This window comes from Mauremys mutica, chromosome 11 (assembly GCF_020497125.1).
Source record: "Mauremys mutica isolate MM-2020 ecotype Southern chromosome 11, ASM2049712v1, whole genome shotgun sequence".
Taxonomy (NCBI): Eukaryota; Metazoa; Chordata; order Testudines; family Geoemydidae; genus Mauremys; species Mauremys mutica.
Genome location: NC_059082.1, coordinates 43,066,382 through 43,091,874, shown reverse-complemented (window position 1 = coordinate 43,091,874; position 25,493 = coordinate 43,066,382). Strand labels below are relative to the sequence as shown.

General features: G+C 50.0%; 1 protein-coding gene across 2 annotated transcripts in view; it reads left to right on the top strand.

The window, feature by feature from the left end:
- Positions 1-9,458: 9,458 nt before the first annotated feature.
- The window catches only part of HEXA (hexosaminidase subunit alpha), a 35,205-nt gene continuing 19,170 nt past the window's right edge, over positions 9,459-25,493 (top strand). The window contains exons 1-2 of one of the 2 annotated variants that reach the window (XM_044979941.1): positions 9,459-9,726; positions 24,602-24,700. In XM_044979941.1, coding sequence (XP_044835876.1) covers positions 9,492-9,726; positions 24,602-24,700 — 334 coding nt within the window. In that variant the 5' untranslated portion in view covers positions 9,459-9,491. Of the gene's footprint in view, positions 9,727-9,771; positions 9,839-24,601; positions 24,701-25,493 lie in introns of those variants that run through there. The other variant, XM_044979942.1, reaches the window with a different exon arrangement.

The following is a 25,493-nucleotide window of genomic DNA, read 5'->3' as shown; positions in this document are numbered from 1 at the left end:
GGCTTGACAGCAAAGTAGTGAGCTAGGCAAATGCAGCTGCCCCAGCTGGGCTCTGCCTGGTGCCTTCGCCCCTGCCCCCTCCAAGCTCCATCACTGAGACCCTCTGTCTGCAGATGGGGTCCAGGGAGCCCTGGGGATCAGAGCAGAAGAAAGGCTCTGGGGCAAGAGCGATGGGTTTGGATGGAAATCATGGGGGGGGGAAGTGGTGTGAGGCAGGTGTTGCTCGGGGGTGAGGAGGGTTGCCTGCCCGCTTCTGGGACACAGCGTCAGCCATCACAGGCTGGATCAAGGGCCTCTCAGGCTGCCCCCAGCTGAGCCCCCTGCGCCAGTGAGGGGAGCTCATGATGCAGCTGTGGTGAGGGGGGACCCTTCCTGACCCCTGTGGGGATCGACTGACGCCCTGATGCCTGAGGGCCCATTACCGCGAGGGGCCAGTGCAGCTACAGAGGGGCATGCTCCGGGGCCCCTTTAAACCAGCATGTTGGGGCATGAGTTCCGCAGGCCGCAGCGAGGGGGAGATGCCTATGGGAGATCACACTGGGGGGTAGGAGCCCCTGCAGCCAGCGCCCTCTCTCACATGGAGCACAGAACCAGCGCCCCCCAGAGAGAGACAGGACAAAGAGGGACTGGAGATGGGGTTGATATTCGATAGGGCTCAAAAAGAGACTGGATTCTTAATAGTGACTAGGAAAAACAATTTATTATTATTAAATTTTATATTAGTATTTGTTATATATGACTATTCATTAGGATGAAGGATAAAGGAGTTTGAGGCGCAAGTGGTGTTCTCCTCTATCCTCCCTGTGGCAGGAAAAGGCCAGGGTAGAGACCGTCGAATCGTGGAAATCAACGAATGGCTACGCAGATGGTGTCGGAGAGAAGGGTTTGGATTCTTTGACAATGGGATGGTCTTCCAAGAAGAAGGATTGCTAGGCAGAGACGGGCTCCACCTCACGAAGAGAGGGAAGAGCATCTTTGCAAGCAGGCTGGCTAACCTAGTGAGGAGGGCTTTAAACTAGGTTCACCGGGGGAAGGAGACCAAAGCCCCGAGGTAAGTGGGGATGTGGGATACCGGGAGGAAGCACAAGCAGGAGATTACAAGAGGGGAGGACTCCTGTCTCAGACCAAGAAAGCGGGACAATCAGCGGGTTATCTTAAATGCCTATACACTAATGCAAGAAGCCTGGGGAACAAGCAGGGAGAACTAGAAGTCCTGGCACAGTCAGGGAATTATGATGTAATTGGAATAACAGAGACTTGGTGGGATAACTCACATGATTGGAGTACTGTCATGGATGGATATAAACTGTTCAGGAAGGACAGGCAGGGCAGAAAAGGTGGGGGAGTTGCGTTGTACGTAAGAGAGCAGTATGACTGCTCAGAGCTCCAGTATGAAACTGCAGAAAAACCTGAGTGTCTCTGGATTAAATTTAGAAGTATGAACAACAAGGGTAATGTCGTGGTGGGAGTCTGCTACAGACCACCGGACCAGGGGGATGAGGTGGACGAGGCTTTCTTCCAGCAACTAACAGAAGTTGCTAGATCACAGGCCCTGGTTCTCATGGGTGACTTTAATCACCCCGATATCTGCTGGGAGAGCAATACAGCGGTGCACAGACAATCTAGGAAGTTTCTGGAAAGTGTAGGGGACAATTTCCTGGTGCAAGTGCTGGAGGAACCAACTAGGGGAAAAGCTCTTCTTGACCTGCTGCTCACAAACAGGGAAGAAATAGTAGAGGAAGCAATAGTGGATGGGAACCTGGGGGGCAGTGACCATGAGATGGTCAAGTTCAGGATCCTGACACAAGGAAAAAGGGAAAACAGTAGAACAGAGACCCTGGACTTCAGAAAAGCAGACTTTGACTCCCTCAGGGAACTGATGGGCAAGGTCCCTTGGGAGAATAACATGACGGGGAAAGGAGTCGAGGGAAGCTGGCTGTATTTCAAAGAAACCTTATTGAGGTTGCAGGAACAAACCATCCCGATGTGTAGGAAGAGAAGTAAATATGGCAGGCGACCAGCTTGGCTTAACAGTGAAATCCTTGCTCGTCTTAAACACAAAAGAACAGCTTACAAGAAGTGGAAGATTGGACAAATAACCAGGGAGGAGTATAAAAGTATTGTTCAGGCATGCAGGTGTGAAATCAGGAAGGCCAAATCACACTTGGAGTTGCAGCTAGCCGGAGATGTTAGGAGTAACAAGAAGGGTTTCTTTAGGTATGTTAGCAACAGGAAGAAAGTCAAGGAAAGTGTGGGCCCCTTGCTGAATGAGGGAGGGAACCTAGTGACAGAGGATGTGGAGAAAGCTAGTGTACTCAATGCTTTTTTTGCCTCTGTCTTCACAGACAAGGTCAGCTCCCAGACAGCTGCACTCTGCAGCACGGTATGGGGAGGAGGTGACCAGCTCTCTGTGGAGAAAGAAGTAGTTCGGGGCTATTTAGGAAAGCTGGACGAGCACAAGTCCATGGTGCCGGATGCGCTGCATCCGAGGGTGCTAAAGGAGTTGGCCGATGAGATTGCAGAGCCATTGGCCATTATCTTTGAAAAATCATGGCGATCGGGGGAGGTCCCGGATGACTGGAAAAAAGCTAATGTAGTGCCCATCTTTAAAAAAGGGAAGAAGGAAGATCCAGGGAACTACAGGCCAGTCAGTCTCACCTCAGTCCCTGGAAAAATCATGGAACAGGTCCTCAAGGAATCAATCCTGAACCACTTAAAGGAGGGGAAAGTGATCAGGAACAGTCAGCATGGATTCACCAAGGGCAAGTCATGCCTGACTAACCTAATTGCCTTCTATGACGAGATAACTGGCTCTGTGGATGAGGGGAAAGCAGTGGATGTACTATTTCTGGATTTTAGCAAAGCTTTTGATACAGTCTCCCACAGTATTCTTGCCAGCAAGTTAAAGAAGTCTGGGCTGGATGAATGGACGGTAAGGTGGATAGAAAACTGGCTAGATGGTCGGGCTCAACGGGTAGTGATCAATGGTTCCATGTCTAGATGGCAGCCGGTATCAAGTGGAGTGCCCCAAGGGTCGGTGCTGGGGCCGGTTTTGTTCAATATCTTCATTAACAATCTGGAGGATGGTGTGGACTGCACCCTTAGCAAGTTTGCAGATGACACTAAACTGGGAGGAGTGGTTGATACGCTGGAGGGTAGGGATAGGATACAGAGGGACCTAGACAAATTAGAGGATTGGGCCAAAAGAAATATGATGAGGTTCAACAAGGACAAGTGCAGAGTCCTGCACTTAGGACGGAAGAATCCCATGCACTGCTACAGACTAGGGACCGAATGGCTGGGTAGCAGTTCTGCAGAAAAGGACCTAGGGGTTACGGTGGACGAAAAGCTGAATATGAGTCAACAGTGTGCCCTTGTTGCCAAGAAGGCTAATGGCATTTTGGGTTGTATAAGTAGGGGCATTTCCAGCAGATCAAGGGATGTGATCATCCCCCTCTACTCAGCACTGGTGAGGCCTCATTTGGAGTACTGTGTCCAGTTTTGGGCCCCACACTACAAGAAGGATGTGGATAAATTGGAGAGAGTCCAGCGGAGGGCAACAAAAATGATTAGGGGGCTGGAGCACATGACTTATGAGGAGAGGCTGAGGGAACTGGGATTGTTTAGTCTGCAGAAGAGAAGAATGAGGGGGGATTTGATAGCTGCTTTCAACTACCTGAAAGGGGGTTCCAAAGAGGATGGATCTAGACTGTTCTCAGTGGTGGAAGATGACAGAACAAGGAGTAATGGTCTCAAGTTGCAGAGGGGGAGGTTTAGGTTGGATATTAGGAAAAACTTTTTCACTAGTAGGGTGGTGAAGAACTGGAATGGGTTACCTAGGGAGGTAGTGGAATCTCCTTCCTTAGAGGTTTTTAAGGTCAGGCTTGACAAAGCCCTGGCTGGGATGATTTAGTTGGGTTTGGTCCTGCTTTGAGCAGGGGGTTGGACTAGATGACCTCCTGAGGTCCCTTCCAACCCTGAGATTCTATGATTCTATGATTCTATGATGTTAATTATTATTATTTACTATTTATCTATGTATTATTAATTGCTATTTTATTAGTTGTTACTATTAAACCCTAATTGTTGTTGTATTTTTGCACTTTTCCTGTTACTCTTTTAGGGATTTTTATTCTCATACCATAGTTGGTTTAGTGGGAGCTGGGATGTGGCTGAGGTAGGGGAGGGGTAGGCAGAGGTGGGACGGGGAGGCGTTACTGTGGTTGTGTGTAACGGGCTCTCTGTTCCCCCCAACATCCAGACAGCTGTGTCAATGGTTCTGGTGGCCAAGGTGAAGGAGCTGCCCCATCAGATAATGCTGGCACTGAAGGACATCTCTCCCTGTCTCTGTGTCCATCTGTCCACATAAAAGGCGAGTGGGCTGGCTAGAGAGTCAGTGTCCAGCGATGACACATCAACCCTGGGCATGGGATTGCTGCTCACAGGCTCCCGTCTGTGCTAATCACTGTGAGTTGGGCGTGGGAGCTGACCTTTTCCATTGCATCATTACAACAGTGGTTCTCTGGGGCCTCTGCCTCAGGAACAGATGCAGCATGGCCAAGAAACAGAAGGAAATGACAAATAAATTAACCCTCCAAAAAACTCAGGTAACCTCGATCATGGGAAGAAACAGGGAGAAAAGAATCCCCTCTGAGAAACGCTAATCGTGTCACTTCCTGCCCTTGTGGGTGGCGCTCAGGGCTTGGGTGAGATGAGGGTGGGAGAAACATCTGAGTACTTAGATTGTAACCTCTTTGGATCCCTGGGGTCATCTGTTGTTCTGTGTCTGTGCAGCACCATGCACAATGGGGGCCTGGGCCATGACTAGTGCTCCCATGTGCTACCACACTAATAATCATCATGTGGCTCATAATAGTAGCCAGAAGTATAACTGCGTTCAAAAAAGAGTTGAATAGGTTCATGGAGGGTAGGTCCATCAATGGCTATTATTGATCATGGACACAACCCTAAGCTCTGGGTTTCCCTAAACGTCCAACTGCCAGAAACTGGGACTGGATGACAAGGGATGGATCACTCTATCATTGCTCTGTCCTGTTCACTCTCTCTGAAGCTGTCACGGAGTCACTGGGCGAATGGGCGATGCTCTGGAAATACTCCATACGAAGCCAGTCAGGACTCTGGGGGAGCATGTCTCCTCTCTCTGAGCACACTGTCTCCAGAGCAACAAGCTTACACAGCTTTGACCTTCCTGAGTCTGACTTCAGAGCATTCAGCATCCCCTTTTCACACCGTGCGCTTCCTGCAGCGAGTCCACACAGGCGGAGCTCCTGGGGAAGCCAGAGGGCCCTGCACTCCAACTTCGCAGTCAGCCATGACTCTCAGCCAGCCAGTAAAACAGAAAGTTTAATAGACAACAGGATCACAGTCTAAAACAGAGCTTGTAGGTACAGAAAACAGGACCCCTCAGTCAGGTCCATCTTGGGGGGTGGGGAGACCAGACCCAGGTTCTGGGTCTCCCCTGGTCTCCCCAGCCAGCTCCAAACTGAAACTCCCTCCAGCCCCTCCTCTGGCCTTTGTCTCTTTTTCAGGGCAAGGAGGCCACCTGATCTCTTTGTTCTCCAACACCTATGGGAGGTCCACTGGAGCTGCCTGCCACCCTCCCGGCGACCGGCAGAGCGCCCCCCGCGGCATGCCGCCCCAAGCACGCGCTTGGCGTGCTGGGGCCTGGAGCCGCCTTTGCACCCCACTTACCCCATTTCCATAGACTGAGGGGTGGGGGACAGGACAGGGCTCAGGATGGAGGGAGCTTGCTGGCTGCTGTCTCAACTGCTGATCTGTTTAAAAAGGCAGTGTACTTAGAGTGGGGTCAGCATACTTAAAGGGGCAATGCGCATCTCTCACACACTCTCTCTCACACACGGTGTGTGTCTCTGTCTCTGTCTGCCGTGCTGTTTTCCCTCCCTCCATTCGTGCTGCCTTGTAGAGTGTGAGGCTACATTAACAACGTGTTAACCCTTGAGGGCTCAGCCGATTGCTAGTTCATCATTTAGCAGTAAGGCATTACCTGGGAAATATCCCACCATCTCACATCACCACCTCAACCAAGCTTCACAATCATCATCGCTGTGTACCAGTATTAAATTGTTTGTTTAAAACTTATATCGTGTGTGTATATTATATATAATAGAGTCTTTTGTCTGGTGAAAAAATTTCCCTGGAACCTAACCCTCCCTATTTACATTAATTCTTATGGGGAAATTGGATTCGCTTAACATCATTTCGCTTAAAGTCACATTTTTCAGGAACATAACTACAACATTAAGTGAGGAATTACTGTATCTATATGTCCAATTATGCCCTTAAGGTCTTGGAGTCAAGGCAGGAGGCGTCATACCTCAGAGATGTTCCTTTTAAGCAGGAGATAACTGACACTATCTCCCCATCTGGCCATGTGCGTATTGTCTGCCTCACAATGGAGGCCTCTAAGCAACATAAGAGATTGCAAAATCTACAAGATGAAAGAAACAGCGGGGGTAGGAGGGGAAAGGGTCCTGATTATGAATAAAGACAAAGGATTGTTCTGGTGTATGTGGGGTGCAAGGAAACACAGGGGACCCTTTGCCGAGGAGGCAAGCTGACAGTTTATCTGTCTCATAAAAAGAGGGTCACAGCCAACCTGGCTGTAAAGTGCTGCAAAGACTTTGGGTGAGCATTACTCTACAAGACATGAGTGTACCTAGTTAATGAAGTCTAGGCGTTAGAATGTGTGTTATGATTTTATTCCATATGTAACCATTGGTTTCCAACACTTCTACTTGTTATCACTTGAATCTCTGGGCTTTGCTAAATAAACTTATCCTTGATTTCACTGTCAACAAATCAAAGTGCTGTGTGTTAAGCAGAGTGATGCTCTCAGGTGGGACAGGTAAGCTAGAGTGCGCTGGGTTTTGGAAGCAGCGGATCTGTGAATACTGCAAGTGTCCAGTGAATCAGGGGCTGGACATTCCAGGGAGGTGCTCGGAGGGCCCATGACCAGTGGCGTTGGGGAGCTGACCCCCACCCGGCACAGCTTTCTCACACTAAGGGCAGGTGGTAGCGAGGTACTTCACACCCTAGATACACCTGAGAAGAGTCACACTGGCCCTGGGGACCCACTGGGCTGTTCCCATGGGGGTGAGTTGTATGTCCTTACAGACGCTGATCCCAGGGGATTTTGGGGTCCCCACAACTGTACAATCTGCCCTTCCATGGGCCTCACCACAGTCCCCATCCCTTTTCAGGAACTGGTTGTGGTTCTGGGTGCCAGCGACTGCAGCTTTCCCTCTCCCAGGAGCTCAATAACAAGTCAAAGCCAGAAGCAGCTTCTGCCTGAGAACCTGAAATCACAGAGGCACAAAACCACCCTACACCTCTGTCCACACTGGTGTTGCCCATGGGCACCTCTAGCTGGGACACAAAGCATGGGCTGGGCCCAGCTGCAGATACAATGAGGGCAAACCCCAAATTCCACCCCACCCCAGATCCCACTCATCCCTAGTTAAGGCTGCCCCATGCCCCACTGAGTGCGAACTGACCTATTCCCATCCTCAGCCGGATACCCCCCAGCCTCTGTGCTCCCTGAGGATCCATCCAATCTCCCCAGCAAAGGCCCCAAAGAAACCACTGAGCTCCCCTCTGCCCAACAGAACAAGCTGGAAGTGGCTCCCATCCCACCTCTGGCACAGAGCACCAGGGTGCGAGTCCCTCCCCATCCCCAGAACAGGTCATTCCGCAAGGACAAACACAAAGCAGCAGGAATCAGGGGACTCACCCCCAATCTGTACTATGGACACTTCCCATTTCCCTCCCCATGACTCAGACCCCTCCAGCACAATGGACAAGCTGAAAATAACAGCTGATCAATGGCTCCTACAGCTAATTCTGTTCTGAAACCTGCTCAGAGGTCACAACGCTTCTTGCCATCTTGTACATAGCAATATGTGATAGAAGAGGCAATGACAATGTTTGGAGTTTGGGCAGTGCAGTTCTGCTATTTTTCCGGAGCCCGCTCTTCTTATGTGATTAAATATTAGTACTGCTTTTGGACAGACCAGCCACCATAGAAATACAGGGAAAACTGAGGGTGGATTCCTCCTCCTGAAATAGGAGCAAGGAAAAGTAAAAAAGTGTGTGTGTGAAGCTATGTGGCATTGTTATAGGGTGAAAAACAGAAGAAACTTAGGGGCCTGCCAACTCCAATATGCCCTGGATGTTGTCATGTGACATGATGCTTCATGTTCCAGTCCAAAACTACATTTGTTTTATTTCATAGAATCATAGAATATCAGGGTTGGAAGGGACCTCAGGAGGTCATCTAGTCCAACCCCCTGCTCAAAGCAGGAACACCGCCAACTAAATCATCCCAGACAGGGCTTTGTCAAGCCCGACCTTAAAAACCTCTAAGGAAGGAGATTCCACCACCTCCCTAGGTAACCCCTTCCAGTGCTCGTGGTGTTCAAACTCTTCATTCCCTCCCAAGCAGCTCTCTTCATCACTGACATATTGTTTGCAGCACTATTTTCCTGTCATTGCAAGTTACAGAGTCAAACTAGAGGCCCTTGGGAGCCATCTTTCAGCTGAACCTGTGAACTATAAGGCATTGGGGATTGCTACCAACACTGACAGTTTGGGGCTCCTTGAAAGGCTCCCCTGACAAGTGAGATTAATGACAGTGTCTAATCTGTAATTATAAAACCCAGCCAGTAGTGTAGTCAAGTGTAAACAGAGTATTGGTATATCCATTAGGGATGTATTTTTTTTTTACCAATATAGCTATACAGCCCCTAGTAAGATAAAGTCATAGAGCTATAAAGCTCCCTTACACTGGGACAGCACATACTCCTTCCCATGGGAGAATAGCTGTATTAGGCTACATCTATGCTACAGCATCACAGCTACAACATGGCACTGTAGATGCTTCCTACCTAGACGGAAGGGGGCTTTCTGTCATTGTAATTAATCTATCTCGCTGGGAGGCAGTAGTTGGGTGGGTGATAGGGGGACATAAGAATTCTAGCAGTGTCATGCACCCTTAATACAGTACTCGGCGCCTGCCTTGAATGACGCAGCTGGTTGATCTAATTTTTAAGTTTAAATGAAACCAGGCCCCAGTATAAGCAGCCTTTGTGAGGTAAATGTGCACCATGTGCGTGGACTAGGCCCTCTAGAGGCTCTGTGCTCTCCTGCCCCAGGGCGCTCCCTCCCCCGGGGCCTGAGGCTGAAGGAGTTAGAGGGAATGAGGTCTCCAGAAACTGTGCTGAGGGGCTGTGCAAGGGCCTTGGTGTGAAGCTGATGCCCTGACCGCAGAACACCCTGCTCTCTAGCCCCTCCTGGGCAGGCTCCTGGGAGACTCCGCTTCTGTAGCCAGAGCCTTGGACTCGACCGCCCCCGCCGGCGGACGCTTCGCTCCGCTCAGTGGCCCGCGGGGGCGATTGTCACGCGACCCGCCGTCACCTGACCAGGCTGGAGTCACATGACCGGTGCCGCTTGTCATGGCCGAGCTGGCGTTGGCGCTGCTGCTAGTGGGGTTGGTGCCCGCGGGCGCCGTGTGGCCACAGCCCCAGCTGGTTCGCGAGTCGCCGGGCGGGGAGCGCTGCCGTCTGAGCCCCGGCCGGTTCCGGTTCGGCTACGCGCGCTTGTCTGCGGTGGGACCGGGATGTGCGGTTCTGGACCAGGCCTTCGCGCGCTACTGGCGGCTGCTACGCGACGCCGGCCCGCGCGCGCCAGGTGAGGGGCCCGAGGCCGCGGGGGCTCCCCGGATATAGCGCTGCTCGGCGGGGGAGCGGTATGGTGAGGGGAGGCTGGGCCGGGCTGCCGTGGAGTTTGGGAAAGCGTTATGGTGAGACGGGGATGGGGTGCGATGTTCTGGTGAAGGAGGGTGGTATAATCGGGGGCGGATGTGGTGAACTGCTCTAGAGTGGGGGGTGTGATCTTGCTCTACTAAATGGTTCCCTGGTGTGCGAAGACCCCCCATTTTGCTATTCCCAATGAAGGCTCGAGGCTGGCAGGCCAGGTACCATCTTGCTTCCCCTGTGGTGCAGGTACTTGGCCTGGGCTGGGGTTTGTAGGGATACTGCAGACCAGAGTGCTTATATGTGTTGGTGTGCTTCACGTTGCTACCTCCCTTCTGTTCGGGAAGCACAAAATAAAGCACTAACTCCTTGTGTAAAGTAGGGTGCTTGGCTGGACTGGAGGCTGGTGGGGCTGGGATAGCTTGCCCTATGCCAGCACTGGGCATTGACTTCAAAACTTTTACAAAACTCAAGACCAGTAGCAATATTTCCATGGAGTTTTAAAAGAGAGACCTATAGAGACACTTCTTCAGGCACACATCTTCCACTGCAGTTTTAGCACCGCTGGCAACTTGAAATAGAAAATTACTGCAAACAAATATGCCACCGGCTTCATGACTCCTGATTCTGAGACTGAAGGAAATGGAGTGCTTTAGTTTAACACAATGTTGGTTAATAATGTGACTGTATTGACTTAACCAGTAGCCCCTCTTCCTGTCAGTTGCAAAACGGCAGCTTTTGGGCAAGGTGTCCTCAAAGTGTTTGCATGTCTGATTATGAAAAGGGTATGCACTGGATTGGCTTTTGGTTACAGCAGCCAAAAGTCTGTGCTTCCTGCTGGTCTGCATGCCCTTGCTCCTCAAAGCAGGTTTTACGGTTGGAAATTAACAGATATGGATAGAGGGCAACAAATAGCAGCTGTGCAAAAAAAATTCAGGTGATACCTTTAGATCACATCTATGGTATATGTCCTATAATATTAGCTTATGGAACATCTGTGTTCTAACACAACTTTTTCTTTGTAGTGAGTACTGGACTTGTTGGGCTGTAACGTTGATCTATAGCTGTTGTCCCACAAATACTACAAGCCAAAACCATGTTAGCCCAATTGGGGCAGGAGGCTGTGAGTGGGTACAGTTAGATTTGTATATATGAGCCCACCTGCCTCTCCCTGGGTCACACAAGTAATATATAAGTTCTTCCTTTAAATGCACACACATCTGTTTTCTGTCTTCTAAAAAGCTTAATCTTGTTAAATTTCATAGTAAGATTATATGTTGGTAAACTGGGAGCCAAAGTGGGCTCCTCATTTAAAACGAACCCATGCAGTAAAACATCTGGTATGGTGCTGTGAATTCTGAGTTTTCAAGACATTGGAAAGTCAGTTGTTTCAACCCTCCTAATGGGTCCCTTCCCTTAATTCATACCCAAACTGTCTTCCTTTGAGAACAAAACTGGCTATTAGTTGTCTATTGGAGTCTAGTAGCCCCAGTCATAGATTGGGGTCCCATTGTACACCTCTATCTCGATATAATATGACTCGATATAACACAAATTCGGATATGACGCGGTAAAGCAGTGCTCCCGGCGGGGCGGGGCTGCGCACTCCGGTGGATCAAAGCAAGTTCGATATAACGCGGTTTCACCTATAACGCAATAAGATTTTTTGGCTCCCGAGGACAGTGTTATATCGAGGTAGAGATGTGCTAGTTGCTGAATGAAAATAATACCTAGCTCTTATATCAGACTTTTCGTCAGTACCTCTCAAAGTGATTCGCAAAGGAGGTCAGTAACATTATCCTCATTTAACAGATGGAGAAACTGGAGCACAGGAAGGTGAAATGACCTTGCCCAAGGTCACCCTGCAGGCTAGTGCTAGAGCTGGAGTAAAACCCAGGTCTTCTGATTCCTAGTTCAGTGTTCTCCCTGCACCAAAGAGTTAACAATTTTAACATAAAACTGTAAGAAACACAAACAAAATCACACTGAGATGTCAGGTTAAACATTTGTAGCAGATATCCCAATCCTTAATACCAGATGAAGCACAGCAGTGACTTGGCAAACATCCCCTGAACATGTGTATATAAAAAACTCAAGCATATTCAAACAATACACTGTAGATTGTTTAAGCAAAAGAAGCTTGTTCTGGTTTATTAAAGTCAATGATTACCAAGCCTCCAGACAGGCGAACAAAGCAGTTTTGCTCCCCATCTCACTTCCTGGATCTTGTTTGTTAGTTCTGTCTAACACAGGCAGACACTAGATCCCATTTTCATTGGCAATCCAGTCTTAATTCTAAGAGTGGTGATAAATCAGGGATCGGCAACCTATGGCATGCTTGCCAAAGGTGGCACACGAGCCAATTTTTGATGGCATGCGGTGCGGGCTGAGCTGCTCAGCCCGCCGCCACTCTGGGGTTTTCACCGCCAGCTCCTGCCAGTCAGGATCCCACCACCGGTCGCACTCAGCACCCGCTGAGCCGTTCAACCCGCCACCGCTCTGGGGGTCCTGCTGCTGGCTCCTTGCCAGCCGGCATCCCGCTGCCAGTCCCACTCAGCACCCGCTGCTGGCCTGGGTGAAGGAACCACAGGCTGGCAGCAGGCTGAGACCCTGGCTGGCATAAGCCAGTGGCAGAAACCCCAGAGCGGCAGCGGCGGGCTGAGCCACTCAGTCACTGCCCTTGGGTTCTGGCTGCACTCACCTTGCTTCCAGTTGGAGTTCCAGCGCAGGCCCCCTGCCAGACAGAGTCCAGGCCTCAGGCCCTGCTCTGCCCTACCAGCCTCCAGCTCCACTCACCTCAGCTGCCTATCTGGAGTTCCAGCTGGTTAACAACTGATCACTCAGAAGCCTGTGTGCAGCTTAAAGTATCCAAATACGTGCCAGACATTGGAAAACTAAGCAAGGGCAGGATCACACTAAACTGATAAGACCTGCATTTTAATTAAATTTTAAATAAAGCTTCTGAAACATTTTGAAAACCTTGTTTACTTTACATATAACAGTAGTTTGGTTATATATTATAGACTTATAGTGAGACCTTCAAAAAAACGTTAAAATGTATTACCGGCACACAGAGCCTTAAATTAGAGTGTATACATGAAGACTCGGCACGCCACTGCTGAAAGGTTGCCGACCCCTGTGGTAAATTGACCATACTTGATTAAATATGGAAGTAACCTGAATGCTCACTGAGCTCTCATCTGTATGGGATGAGGCTGCTGCATTGGTCTGTGTGTTCTGTTCTGAATTACATTCCTCCCTTTTATGCCTGGGCCTCAAGGTGCTTCATAAATATCAATGAATTAACCTGTACTGCCCGTCAGGGAAGTGTCACCCCCATTCTACAGATGGAGAAACAGGCAGAGCTGACAGGCCAGACCCTCAAAGGCATTTAGGTGCCTAACTCCAAGTCAAAGTTAGGTGCTTAAGTGCCTTTGAGGATCTGGACGTAAGTGACTTGCCCAAACTCATAACTGTTTATAAGTATGGGAACAGAATCCAGAGCAGTCCTCCACACTAGCACTTCAACTACTAGCCGATGCTCCTGCTCCGAAGATGAAAGTGGCACTTATTTTATTCCACCCCACCCCCTTTGGATGTTCACAGGGTGTGATGGTAACCTAGGCATAGATGGTGTAAGGCCTACAATTCTGGTACGTGTGCTTGTAACCCAAGGTCAGTACTTGGAGGATTGCCCCTTATTGGAGTTCATTACTGTTGTAAATATAGGAGGGCATTCACTGCAGGAGAATATGTCTAGTCCAGAGGTCCCCAAAATGTGGGATAGGCCCTCATAGGGGCTGTGGAGAAACGTTGGGGAGAGGGTGCGGTGGGCCTGGGCCAGCCCCCATGGGGAGCAGGGAGGGAGCACTGCCCAGCCCCTCTCAGCTCTGCTCCAGTCCTGCCCCCAGCCACCTCCCCCTCTCCTGGCCTCATCCCCAGCCTCGACACAACTTTACCCTCAGCCACTGGCCGCAGTTCTGTTCCCAGTCCAGGGCAAAGGCTGGGGTGGGAGCAGAGCCGCACCTGGCTGTGGGTCAGGCTGCCAGTCCCCACCGCAGCCCAGCTACAGCTCCGCTCCCCTGCCCAGGCTTGGCCACTGGCCTCGCTCCCAGCCCAAGACCCACCCCCGCAGCTCTGGCCCCAGCCTCTGCCCCCTTACCCCTGTCCATGTCTTCCCCATTCCCCTGGGCAGGTGGGCGCAGACAGGGGTGGGGGGTGACCCTCAAAGGTTTGGGGACTACTGGTCTAGTCTCTTATTAAAACAAGCTGGGTCAGTTCCAAGCCTCCATGCTGTCAGTGCAGAGGCAGTAAGGAATCAGCTGCCTCACTTCGCTCTCTGGGAGGGTTCTGTGTGTGAATACATTCTCTGTCGCTTTCTCCTTGGGTCTCTTGGCTTCTTTCATTCTCTTCAAATCCCATCCATGGCATTGGGATTCTACTCTTTACCTTGCTTCCCCCCATTTCCCTTGTAGTGGGATGCTGCTGCTGTATCTGCACCAGCTCTGGTTTTCTCCACTGTCTCAGCTCTTTCCCTTTCCAGCATGGCCCTGGCCCTGAACATGCTGCTCGCTGTATGAAGAGTAGTTGGAAGAATTCCCCTCCACGTTACCCCCTCACAAAGGCATCTGTATCCTCAGCACATTCTCTCCATCTAGGAGCACCTGCTTTGGTAGGGGAAATTGTCAAGCACTCCTGTCCCCAAGACAAAAAGCAAGCCTCACCAATGCCAAATAGAGGGGAATGATCACATCATCATAAATTATTAGGGTTGGAAGGGACCTATCATCTAGTCTAACCCCCTGCTCAAAGCAGGACCAATCCCCAAATGGCCCTCTCAAGGATTGAACTCACAACGCTGGGTTTAGCAGGCTAATGCGCAAACCACTGAGCTATCCATCCCCTCATCTGCTGGTAATGCTCCTACTTATACATCTCAAAATGCTGTTAGCCTTCTTGGCAACAAGGGCACACTGTTGACTCGTATCCAACTTCTCGTCCACTGTAACCCCTAGGTCCTTTTCTGCTGCCTAGCCATTCGGTCCCTAGTCTGGAGGAGTGCATGGGATTCTTCCATCCTAAGTGCAGGACTCTGCACTTGTCCTTGTTGAACCTCATCAGATTTCTTTTAGCCCAATCCTCTCATTTGTGTAGGTCACTCTGGACCTTATCCCTACCCTCCAGTGTATCTACCACTCCTCCCGGTTTAGTGTCATCTGCAGATTTGCTGAGGGTGCAATCTACGTCATCCTCCAGATCATTAATGAAGATATTGGGAAAAAAACAGCCCCAGGACTGACCCTTGGGGCACTCTGCTTGATACCAGCTGCCAACAAGACATGGAGCCATTGACCACTACCCGTTGAGCCCAACAATCTAGCCAGCTTTCTAACTACCTTATAGTCCATCTACCCCATACTTCTTTAACTTGCTGGCAAGAATACTGTGGAAGACCATATCAAAAGCTTTGCTAAAGTCAAGGAATAACACATCCACGGCTTTCCCCCATCCACAGAGCCAGTTATCTCGTCAAAAGGCAATTAGGTTAGTCGGGCATGACTTGCCCTTGGTGAATCCATGCTGACTGTTCCTGATCACCTTCCTCTCCTCCAATTGCTTCAGAATTGATTTTCTTGAGGACCTGCTCCATGATTTTTCCAGGGACTGAGGTGAGGCTGACTGGCCTGTAGTTCCCTGGATCCTCTTCCTTCCCTTTTTAAAAGATGGGCACTACATTAGTCTTTTTCCAGTCATCCGGGACCTCCCCGATCGCCATGAGTTTTCAAAGATAATGACCGATGGCTCTGCAATCACATCCGCCACCTCCTTTAGCACCCTCGGATGCAGTGCATCCGGCCCCATGGACTTGTGCTCGTCCAGCTTTTCTAAATAGTCCTGAACCACTTCCTTCTCCACAGAGGGCTGGTCACCTCCTCCCCATACTGTGCTGCCCAGTGCAGTAGTCTGGGAGCTGACCTTGTTTGTGAAGACAGAGGCAAAAAAAGCATTGAGTACATTCGCTTTTTCCACATCCTCTGTCACTAGGTTGCCTCCCTCATTCAGTAAGGGGCCCACACTTTCTTGACCTCCTTCTTGTTGCTAACATACCTGAAGAAACCCTTCTTGTTACTTTCAACATCCCTTGCTAGCTGCAACTCCAAGTGTGATTTGGCCCTCCTGATTTCACTCCTGCATGCCTGAGCAATATTTTTATACGCCTCCCTGGTCATCTCCACTTCTTGTAAGCTGCTTTTTTGTGTTTAAGATCAGCAACTTCAGCAAGGATTTCACTGTTAATCCAACTGGTCGCCTGCCATATTTACTATTCTTTTTACACATCAGGATGGTTTGTTCCTGCAACCTCAATAAGGATTCTTTAAAATACAGCCAGCTCTCCTGGACTCCTTTCCCCCTCATTTTATTCTCCCAGGGGATCCTGCCCATCAGTTCCCTGAGGGAGTCAGTCTGCTTTTCTGAAGATCAGGGTCTGTATTCTGCTGCTCTCCTTTCTTCCTTGTGTCAGGATCTGAACTCGACCATCTCATGGTTACTGCCTCCCAGGTTCCCATCCACTTTTGCTTACCCTACTGATTGATTCTTTGTGAGCAGCAGGTCAAGAAGAGCTCTGCCCCTAGCTGGTTCCTCCAGCACTTGCACCAGGAAATTGTCCCCTACACTTTCCAAAAACTTCCTGGATTGTCTGTTCCCTGCTCTTTTGCTCTCCCAGCAGATATCGGGGTGATTTGAAGTCCCCCAGGAGAACCAGGGCCTGTGATCTAGTAACTTCTGTTGGTTGCCTGAAGAAAGCAACCAATAGCAAACCCAACATCTTAAACAGGAGTGAAATTAGGAAGGCCAAATCACACTTGGAGTTGCAGCTAGCCGGAGATGTTAGGAGTAACAAGAAGGGTTTCTTCAGGTATGTTAGCAACAAGAAGAAAGTCAAGGAAAGTGTGGGCCCCTTGCTGAATGAGGGAGGGAACCTAGTGACAGAGGATGTGGAAAAAGCGAATGTACTCAATGCTTTTTTTGCCTCTGTCTTCACAGACAAGGTCAGCTCCCAGACAGCTGCACTCTGCAGCACGGTATGGGGAGGAGGTGACCAGCTCTCTGTGGAGAAAGAAGTAGTTCGGGACTATTTAGAAAAGCTGGACGAGCACAAGTCCATGGGGCCGGATGCGCTGCATCCAAGGGTGCTAAAGGAGTTGGCCGATGAGATTGCAGAGCCATTGGCCATTATCTTTGAAAAATCATGGCGATCGGGGGAGGTCCCGGATGACTGGAAAAAAGCTAATGTAGTGCCCATCTTTAAAAAAGGGAAGAAGGAAGATCCAGGGAACTACAGGCCAGTCAGTCTCACCTCAGTCCCTGGAAAAATCATGGAACAGGTCCTCAAGGAATCAATTCTGAACCACTTAAAGGAAGGGAAAGTGATCAGGAACAGTCAGCATGGATTCACCAAGGGCAAGTCATGCCTGACTAACCTAATTGCCTTCTATGATGAGATAACCGGCTCTGTGGATGAGGGGAAAGCAGTGGATGTGCTATTTCTGGACTTTAGCAAAGCTTTTGATACAATCTCCCACAGTATTCTTGCCAGCAAGTTAAAGAAGTCTGGGCTGGATGAATGGACGGTAAGGTGGATAGAAAACTGGCTAGATGGTCGGGCTCAACGGGTAGTGATCAATGGTTCCATGTCTAGTTGGCAGCTGGTATCAACTGGAGTGCTCCAAGGGTCGGTGCTGGGACCGGTTTTGTTCAATATCTTCATTAACGATCTGGAGGATGGTGTGGACTGCACCCTTAGCAAGTTTGCAGATGACACTAAACTGGGAGGAGTGGTTGATACTCTGGAGGGTAGGGATAGGATACAGAGGGACCTAGACAAATTAGAGGATTGGGCCCAAAGAAATATGATGAGGTTCAACAAGGACAAGTGCAGAGTCCTGCATTTAGGACGGAAGAATCCCATGCACTGCTATAGACTAGGGACCGAATGGCTGGGCAGCAGTTCTGCAGAAAGGGACCTAGGGGTTACGGTGGACGAAAAGCTGGATATGAGTAAACAGTGTGCCCTTGTTGCCAAGAAGGCTAATGGCATTTTGGGTTGTATAAGTAGGGGCATTTCCAGCAGATCGAGGGATGTGATCATTCCCCTCTATTCAGCACTGGTGAGGCCTCATCTGGAGTACTGTGTCCAGTTTTGGGCCCCACACTACAAGAAGGATGTGGATAAATTGGAGAGAGTCCAGCGGAGGGCAACAAAAATGATTAAGGGGCTGGAGCACATGACTTATGAGGAGAGGCTGAAGGAACTGGGATTGTTTAGCCTGCAGAAGAGAAGAATGAGGGGGGATTTGATAGCTGCTTTCAACTACCTGAAAGGGGGTTCCAAAGAGGATGGATCTAGACTGTTCTCAGTGGTAGAAGATGACAGAACAAGAAGTAATGGTCTCAAGTTGCAGAGGGGGAGGTTTAGGTTGGACATTAGGAAAAACTTTTTCACTAGTAGGGTGGTGAAGCACTGGAATGGGTTACCTAGGGAGGTGGTGGAATCTCCTTCCTTAGAGGTTTTTAAGGTCAGGCTTGACAAAGCCCTGGCTGGGATGATTTAGTTGGGTTTGATCCTGCTTTGAGCAGGGGGTTGGACTAGATGACCTCCTGAGGTCCCTTCCAACCCTGAGATTCTATGATTCTATGAAACTCCTGGAAATCAGGTGTGGCCAGTGCAGGTCTCAGGACCTTGTTGGGAACTCAAGTCTGCACTCCCAGCTCCAATCACCTTTGATGCTTCACTGACCCTAATTTGCTGTGATTGTGGTTTTTGTTGTTGTTTTTTTTTTTTTAAAGACCCTTGCTTGTTTTCCAATCCCTGACAATAGCTGATTCATACAACAACTTCCTGGCACTGCTCTTAGCCTGGATCCTTGTGATTGTCTCCATGTCCCAGAGCTGGTCTCAGCTCAAATGGCGAGCATGTCCCCTTCCCTCTGGATGCCTGCTTTATCTATGTTTTTCAAAGGGGTGTGGCTGCTCTGCTGCCTGCTTGCTTGCTCTCTGATAGTCAAACATACTCTTTCTAGCTGAGGGTACGTCTACACTACGGGATTATTCCGAATTTACATAAACCGGTTTAGTAAAACAGATTGTATAAAATCGATTGCGCGCGGCCACACTAAACACATTAAATCGGTGGTGTGCGTCCACGGTCCGAGGCTAGCGTCGATTTCGGGAGCGTTGCACTGTGGGTAGCTATCCCATAGCTATCCCATAGTTCCCGCAGCCTCCCCCGCCCCTTGGCATTTCCGGGTTGAGATCCCAGTGCCTGATGGGGCAAAAATCATTGTCGCGGGTGGTTCTGGGTACAGCCTCACCCCTCCCTCCCTGAAAGCAGCAGACAACCGTTTCGCGCCTTTTTTGCTTGGTGAACTGTGCAGACGCCATAACACAGCAAGCATGGACCCTGCTCAGCTCAATACCGCAATCGTGGATGTTTTAAACACCTCGCGCACTCTCGTGCAGTATATGCTGAACCAGGACCTTCAAACCGAGGCGAGGAGGCGGCGGATACGGCAGCGCGGTGATGACAGTGATGAGGACGTAGACACAGAATTCTCTCAAACCGCGGGCCCCTGCGCTTTGGAGATCCTGATGGTAATGGGGCAGATTCTATCCATTGAACGCCGATTTTGGGCCCGGGAAACAAGCACTGACTGGTGGGACCGCATTGTGTTGCAGGTGTGGGACGATTCCCAGTGGCTGCAAAACTTTCGCATGCGTAAGGGCACTTTCATGGAACTTTGTGACTTGCTTGCCCCTGCAAGATGAGCTCTTTCATTGCGTGTAACTTCCATAATATCCGAGAACATCTCATCTCGCGTCTTCTTTTTCCTGCGCCTTATCTGTGCTAGCCTTTGGGATGGAGGAGGGATGCTTGAAATATTTGCAGCTGCATGAGGAAGATAAATATTTAGAAAGATACATTTTACAGAACAATGGTTATACTCTCTCACAGTGAACAGCACTATTCACCTTACATAGCCCATGTGATTTCCCTACAAGGTCGCATTTTTCATCTTAATACTGAGTGCCTGCAGCTCTGTAGTTACAGATCTCACAGGTCCAGGCATCAGAATTCAGCTTGCATGCGGCCATGGTAAGCCACTGTCTTTTGGCTTCTGCAGTGATTTACCCCTCCCCACAATGCATGGCTAATACCACGCTATCTCCCTGCTAATCAACACCCTTCCCACCCCCCCACCCACTGCGTGGCTGGTAGCTTGGGGAAGCCCCGCTGGCCAAACACAAAAAAGATCATCGGCATTTCATTCCTCCCCTCCCCCCGCTTGGCTACGTGGAGGAAAGGATTTTTTTTTAAGCTGCTGCAGTCCACGAACCCAGTAGGAAAATGGCCATCCACCTTACTTAAATTCCTGATTTTTAACCAGGTTATCCTGAACGATATCACTTTGCTGAGGATAACACAGCGAGATAAAGAGCGGATGCTTCTTGAATGCCAGCAATCACCGGGACCATACGCTGCTATGCTTTGCCACTCAATGATACCGGACTACTTGCTACATGCATGGCGTGGTAAAGTGTCCTGCCATGGTGGGCGGAACAAGGCTGCCTTGCCCAGAAACCTTCTGCAAAGGCTTCTGGAGTACCTACAGGAGCGCTTCATCGAGATGTCCCTGGAGGATTTCCTCTCAATCCCCGGACATGTTAACAAACTTTTCTAAGTAACTATACTGTCTGCGAATGCATCCCAAGTCCTCAGGGCAAATCAATCATTAAAAAACGCTTGCTTAAAAAACAATGTTTGCTATTTACAAAGGTACACTCACCAGAGCTCCCTTCCATGGCGTCATTGTCTGGGATACTTGCTTGGGAGGGCTGGGAGGAGGGTAATTCCATCAGGGTGATAAAAAGCTCCTGGCTGCTGGGGCTCACGGAGTGCTGTGTGCTCTCTGCTAGGTCTTCCTCCTCTTCTTCATCTTCATCTTCCCCGTCTGCATAATCCTCAGCCATGGCAGAGATTGCAACCCCCACCTCGGAATCCACGATCAGGGGTGGGGTACTTGTGGCGCAGCCCCCTAAAATTGCATGCAGCTCAGCATAGAAGCGGCATGTTTTTCGACCTGCCCCGGACCTTCCGTTTGCTTCTTTGGTTTTCTGGTAGGCTTGTCTGAGCTCCTTAACTTTCACTCTGCACTGCACTGAGTCCCTGCTGTGGCCTTTATCCGTCATAGCCTTAGAAATTCTTTCAAATACTTTTTCATTTCGTCTTTTGGAACGCAGTTCTGTTAACACTGAATCCTCTCCCCATATAGCGATCAGATCCAGTACCTCCTGTGCAGTCCATGCTGGGGCTCTTTTTCGATTCTCAGGAGACTGCATTGTTACCTGTGCAGATGAGCTGTGCGTGGTCACCTGTGCTGATGAGCTCTCCACGCTGGGGAAGCAGGAAATGAATTTCAAAAGTTCGCGGGGCTTTTCCTGTCTACCTGGCCAGTGCATCCGAGTTCAGAATGCTGTCCAGAGCGGTCAGTGGTGCACTGTGGGATACTGCCCGGAGGCCAATACCGTCGATTTGCGGCCACACTAACCCTATTCCGATATGTTAATCCCGATATTAGCGCTACTCCTCTCGTCGGGGAGGAGTACAGAAACCGATTTAAAGAGCCATTAAAATCGATATCAGGTGCCTCCTAGTGTGGACGGGTGCAGCGTTAAATCGGTTTTATGCTCCTAAAACCGATTTAAACGCCTAGTGTAGACCAGGCTTGTGATGCATGGGGCTGGCTGGGTGGGACTCAGCTGCAGGCTCTGCTTGGTTATTGTTGCACCATTAAATTCCTTGCTGGCTGTGGATTTCGTCCCATCCTGGGGATGGCCCTCCCTCAAAGGCATATGGGTGCACTTTGCTCTGCTGATGCTCCCTGCACTCTCTGTATTAGAGGATTATCTGCATTCAGTGGGGTTGGTTGCTAGATCTCACTGGGCCAGTCGTCATGGGGCAAGGTTGTCGGGGGAGATTCCATCAAGGCTCAGTGCTTTCTTTACATAGCCCACTTCTGTTGTATGTAGCATTCCCCTTCGCATGCTCCTTGGAGAGCTGGGGCAGTGGTTTTAATTTCTTTCTGGGACAGGTTAGAATTGTATGGGCTGTTTGGCTAGTGGGTGCCCTGCCAGCTCTCGCTTCATCATTGAGCAGACAATTCCACTGCTTCCTGGCGAGGCTGCTTAAAGAACAGCTGATGCCTGATGGAAAATTCTGAAAGGCCTTTGCATTAGAAACAATTCTGCCCTTATTGGCTCAGCCTTGCAAGAGGAGAACCACAGCTATTGTTCTGCACTTGGAGAGAGCTGTTTATAGCCTGTTCTATTGGCCTTCCTCTGCCTGCTCAAAAAGAAGTCCATCTAAAAAATCCCTTATTCACCTGACTCAATTCTCCACTTGACTAGGCTGGGAAATGCTGTCCCTTCTTTCTCTTGGTCCCAAGAAGAGTCCTGGGGTGAGCCGAGGCCCTACCTCTTCAGTTCAGTGGTGGATATTGCTGTCTCTCTCCCTCCAGTAGTGGGGTTGTGCGAAAGGGACATTCCCATCCCTGATACACTCGGGGATCTGGGTTTTCTGCTTTGCCCAGTCTGGGCAATGTGGCAGCCTTTGTTACTGACCTCTCTGTATTTGGGAGTTAAATTAAAAGGCTTGCTACCCACCCCTTCTTCCCTCCGTATATCCTGCAATCTGTCATGGAAGTATTTTGCAAACTTTAGCTCACAGCACGTGGACCCTCATGCCATCTGAAACTTGGTGGGACAGAGCCCTTGGGAAGTCTTAGTCTCTGTAACTGTGTGCACTCTCATTTGGATCCTTTAGCATGTTGGTCCCCTTCATCTTCAGCCAAAGTGTGTTGGCACTGGTTCCTCCCATGAATTAATACTCAGGGAGGGGAGTAGCCAATGGTGCTGGTTAAAGTGGGCAAAGTATAAGCAGGTGCCATGGGGCCTGGTGGGCAGCACCTCTTTCTACTCTAGAGCTGAGCTCTTTCTGAGCTGAAACTGGACATAGCTGATCATGGTTCCCAGTGGTGGCTTTACATTACGGCCCTTCAATTAATCATCCTTGAGTTTGCTTTGGACAGTCCCACCCTTTGCTCAGATTGACCTAGCTGCTCCCATTGGAGTCAATGAGTGTTTTTGCCCAGGGACTCCAGGGGGAGCAGAGTTAGGCCGATAATGGGTACTTTGGAAAATCCTACCCCAAATCAAAACTGGGCTCTGGTTTGCAGGAAGGAGTGACTAGGGCTCTCACCCGGTGGGCCACCAAGTGCCACTGTATCCTCTCCACTCTTTAATTTGGCTGGGCCTATTCTCCTCTGACCCTGTTGTTGCCTTGACCAACCACATGAGAGGGGTCTGATCAATGGGGACTCTCTTTGCTGATTTCATTGGATTGGAGCCTGGTGATAAGATTCCATTCCATAAACCTCTTGATGCACTCGGAGATGCATCATCATCTTCCCCCACAGTGTTTGGAAATGGGGAGGAATGCCCTGGGGCCTGTGTCTCCGTCCAAGGACCCTGCAGCCCCTGAGACTGTCTAATAGGGACGTGGGCAAAATATGGTGGCCTGCGGGACCATCCTGCCCGGCCCCTGAGCTCCCAGCTGGGGAGCCTAGTCCCCGGCCCCTCCCCCGCAGCCACGCCACTGCGCGGGCCGTGCTCTGGCCCGCCGCTCCCGCTGGGCAGTGTGGGGAGCACAGCTGGCTCTGGCCAGGTGTCGCAGCTGCGAACTCTTCCTGCTGGTAAGAGGTCAAGGGGGGGGGGGTAAGGAGGCAGGACGTCCTAGGGGGCAATCTGTTTGGGGAGGCCCAGCCTTCCCTACCCGGCCCTCCATACAGTTGTGCAACCCCGATGTGGTCCTCAGGCCAGAAAATTTGCCCGCCCCTGTCTAATAAAACATGACCTCCCCTTTTTGCTTTCCAAACAGAGTTCTGCTTTCCAAAGTGCTGTGTGAGCTGGTGATAATGTGGACTCTGGTCTCCCTTAGCTGCCACTAATCAGTCTAGCCAGCCTGTCCTTTGGCTTCTCTAGCACTGAGGGCCTAAGGCACTGGTGAGGGTGGCACTTCCTGCTCAGGTGGTTTGTTAGTTATTGGTCCCATTGCTGATTCTCCCATCATGTCCAAGGCAGCGCTCATCAGATTCTCCTACTTCAGGCTGTTCTTCCAGGTGTTTGGGTTAGGGTTTGAGGGGCCACTCACGTTACTATTGTCTTGGAATGAGAGAATTAGGCAGCAGCCTAGCAAAGGGTTGGCTGGGTTGTTTGTTTGCTCTGGCAATGTCTTCCAGAACAGGCCTTTGAGTTTGGAACTCGCTGTCCCCTTTGGTCTGATGAAGCCCCTCTCTTGACCTTTATGGCTTTACAAACAGGCAGAGTTCTTGCTTCTCTCTGGATTAACACCTGCATTTGCCCCACTTGCTGAGGCAGTTCTTTTATTTGCAGTTGAAGCAACAGTAACATGACATTCAGCTCAGTCTAAGTTTTGTCTCCTTGACTAGGCTGTTTGTAGAGTTTCTCTGCAGGACCTCTCTTCCAGACCTTAGTTCACTCTGCCCTCACAGCCCTTCCAACCTTCCTTAGCTCCAGCCTGTAGTTAAAAGCCACACCTACCACACACGTGAGCAGGGATCAGTCAACATTTCCATCACTTAACAGACAGCAGGTATCCTGCAAGGCTGGGCTTGGGAGGCAGAGTGTGCTGAATCAGTGTTTGGTTAATCCATATTCTGTGTGTGTTGCAGAGGATACGCGACCCTGGGAGCCTCTTTGCACTGAGTTGCTGGTCTCCGTTTCCACGCCGCATTGTGATGGCTTTCCCGACATGGACTCTGTGGAGAGCTGTAAGCATCAGTCTATCACAAAGCAAGAACGGTGCTGGCTGGGTAGCAATGATCAGGACCAAAGATCTAGGCCCACTTTAAACCAGGAGGCGATATGCTGCAGCCCTGGATGTAGTGCAACAAATGCAGGGTGTACACAGCTGTACAGAATGTACCCTCTTTTAGGGAGTAATGACTTCTGGCAGCTGTCAATAAGACACTTAACCAGGGAGTCTCCTGTTCCCTGGAACCCACAGTGCTGGGGTCCACCCCGGGTCATTGCTGTGGAAAACTTCAGTGCTCTGTCTGTTATACCCAGGATCTTGAGTCCTGCCTCACTGGCGATCAAGTGGCTCTGAGGGAGTGTGGGGCTGGTTTTGGGCCTACAATTGTCAGGAATATATAGTATTCTCTATCCCTAGATTTCCAAGCCCTCTACAAAGGAGGGCAGTATCATGATTTCCATTTTAGGAAACTGAGGCACAGACGGGGACGTGACTACTGGCCCAAGGTCTCCCAGCAGGCCAGTGGCAGAACCAGGAGTAGAACCCAGGTCTCCTGACCCCATCTTTAGTGCTTTATCTGCTAGGCTATGTTGCTTTTTATACAAAAGTCAAGTTTACTTTTGCCCTGTTCTTTCTTGAAACATTTTCACCTGAGACTGTATACATGGGAAGGCTAAGGAAGGGGTTGATTATATCTGGCTCCCACACATCTTCCATTATTTCAGAAGTCCACCTTTCAGTCTCATCTGTTGGGGTACACCAGTTATTGTTGAAGTGACCCAAGAGTGCCAAAGGCACTAAGCTAGGCA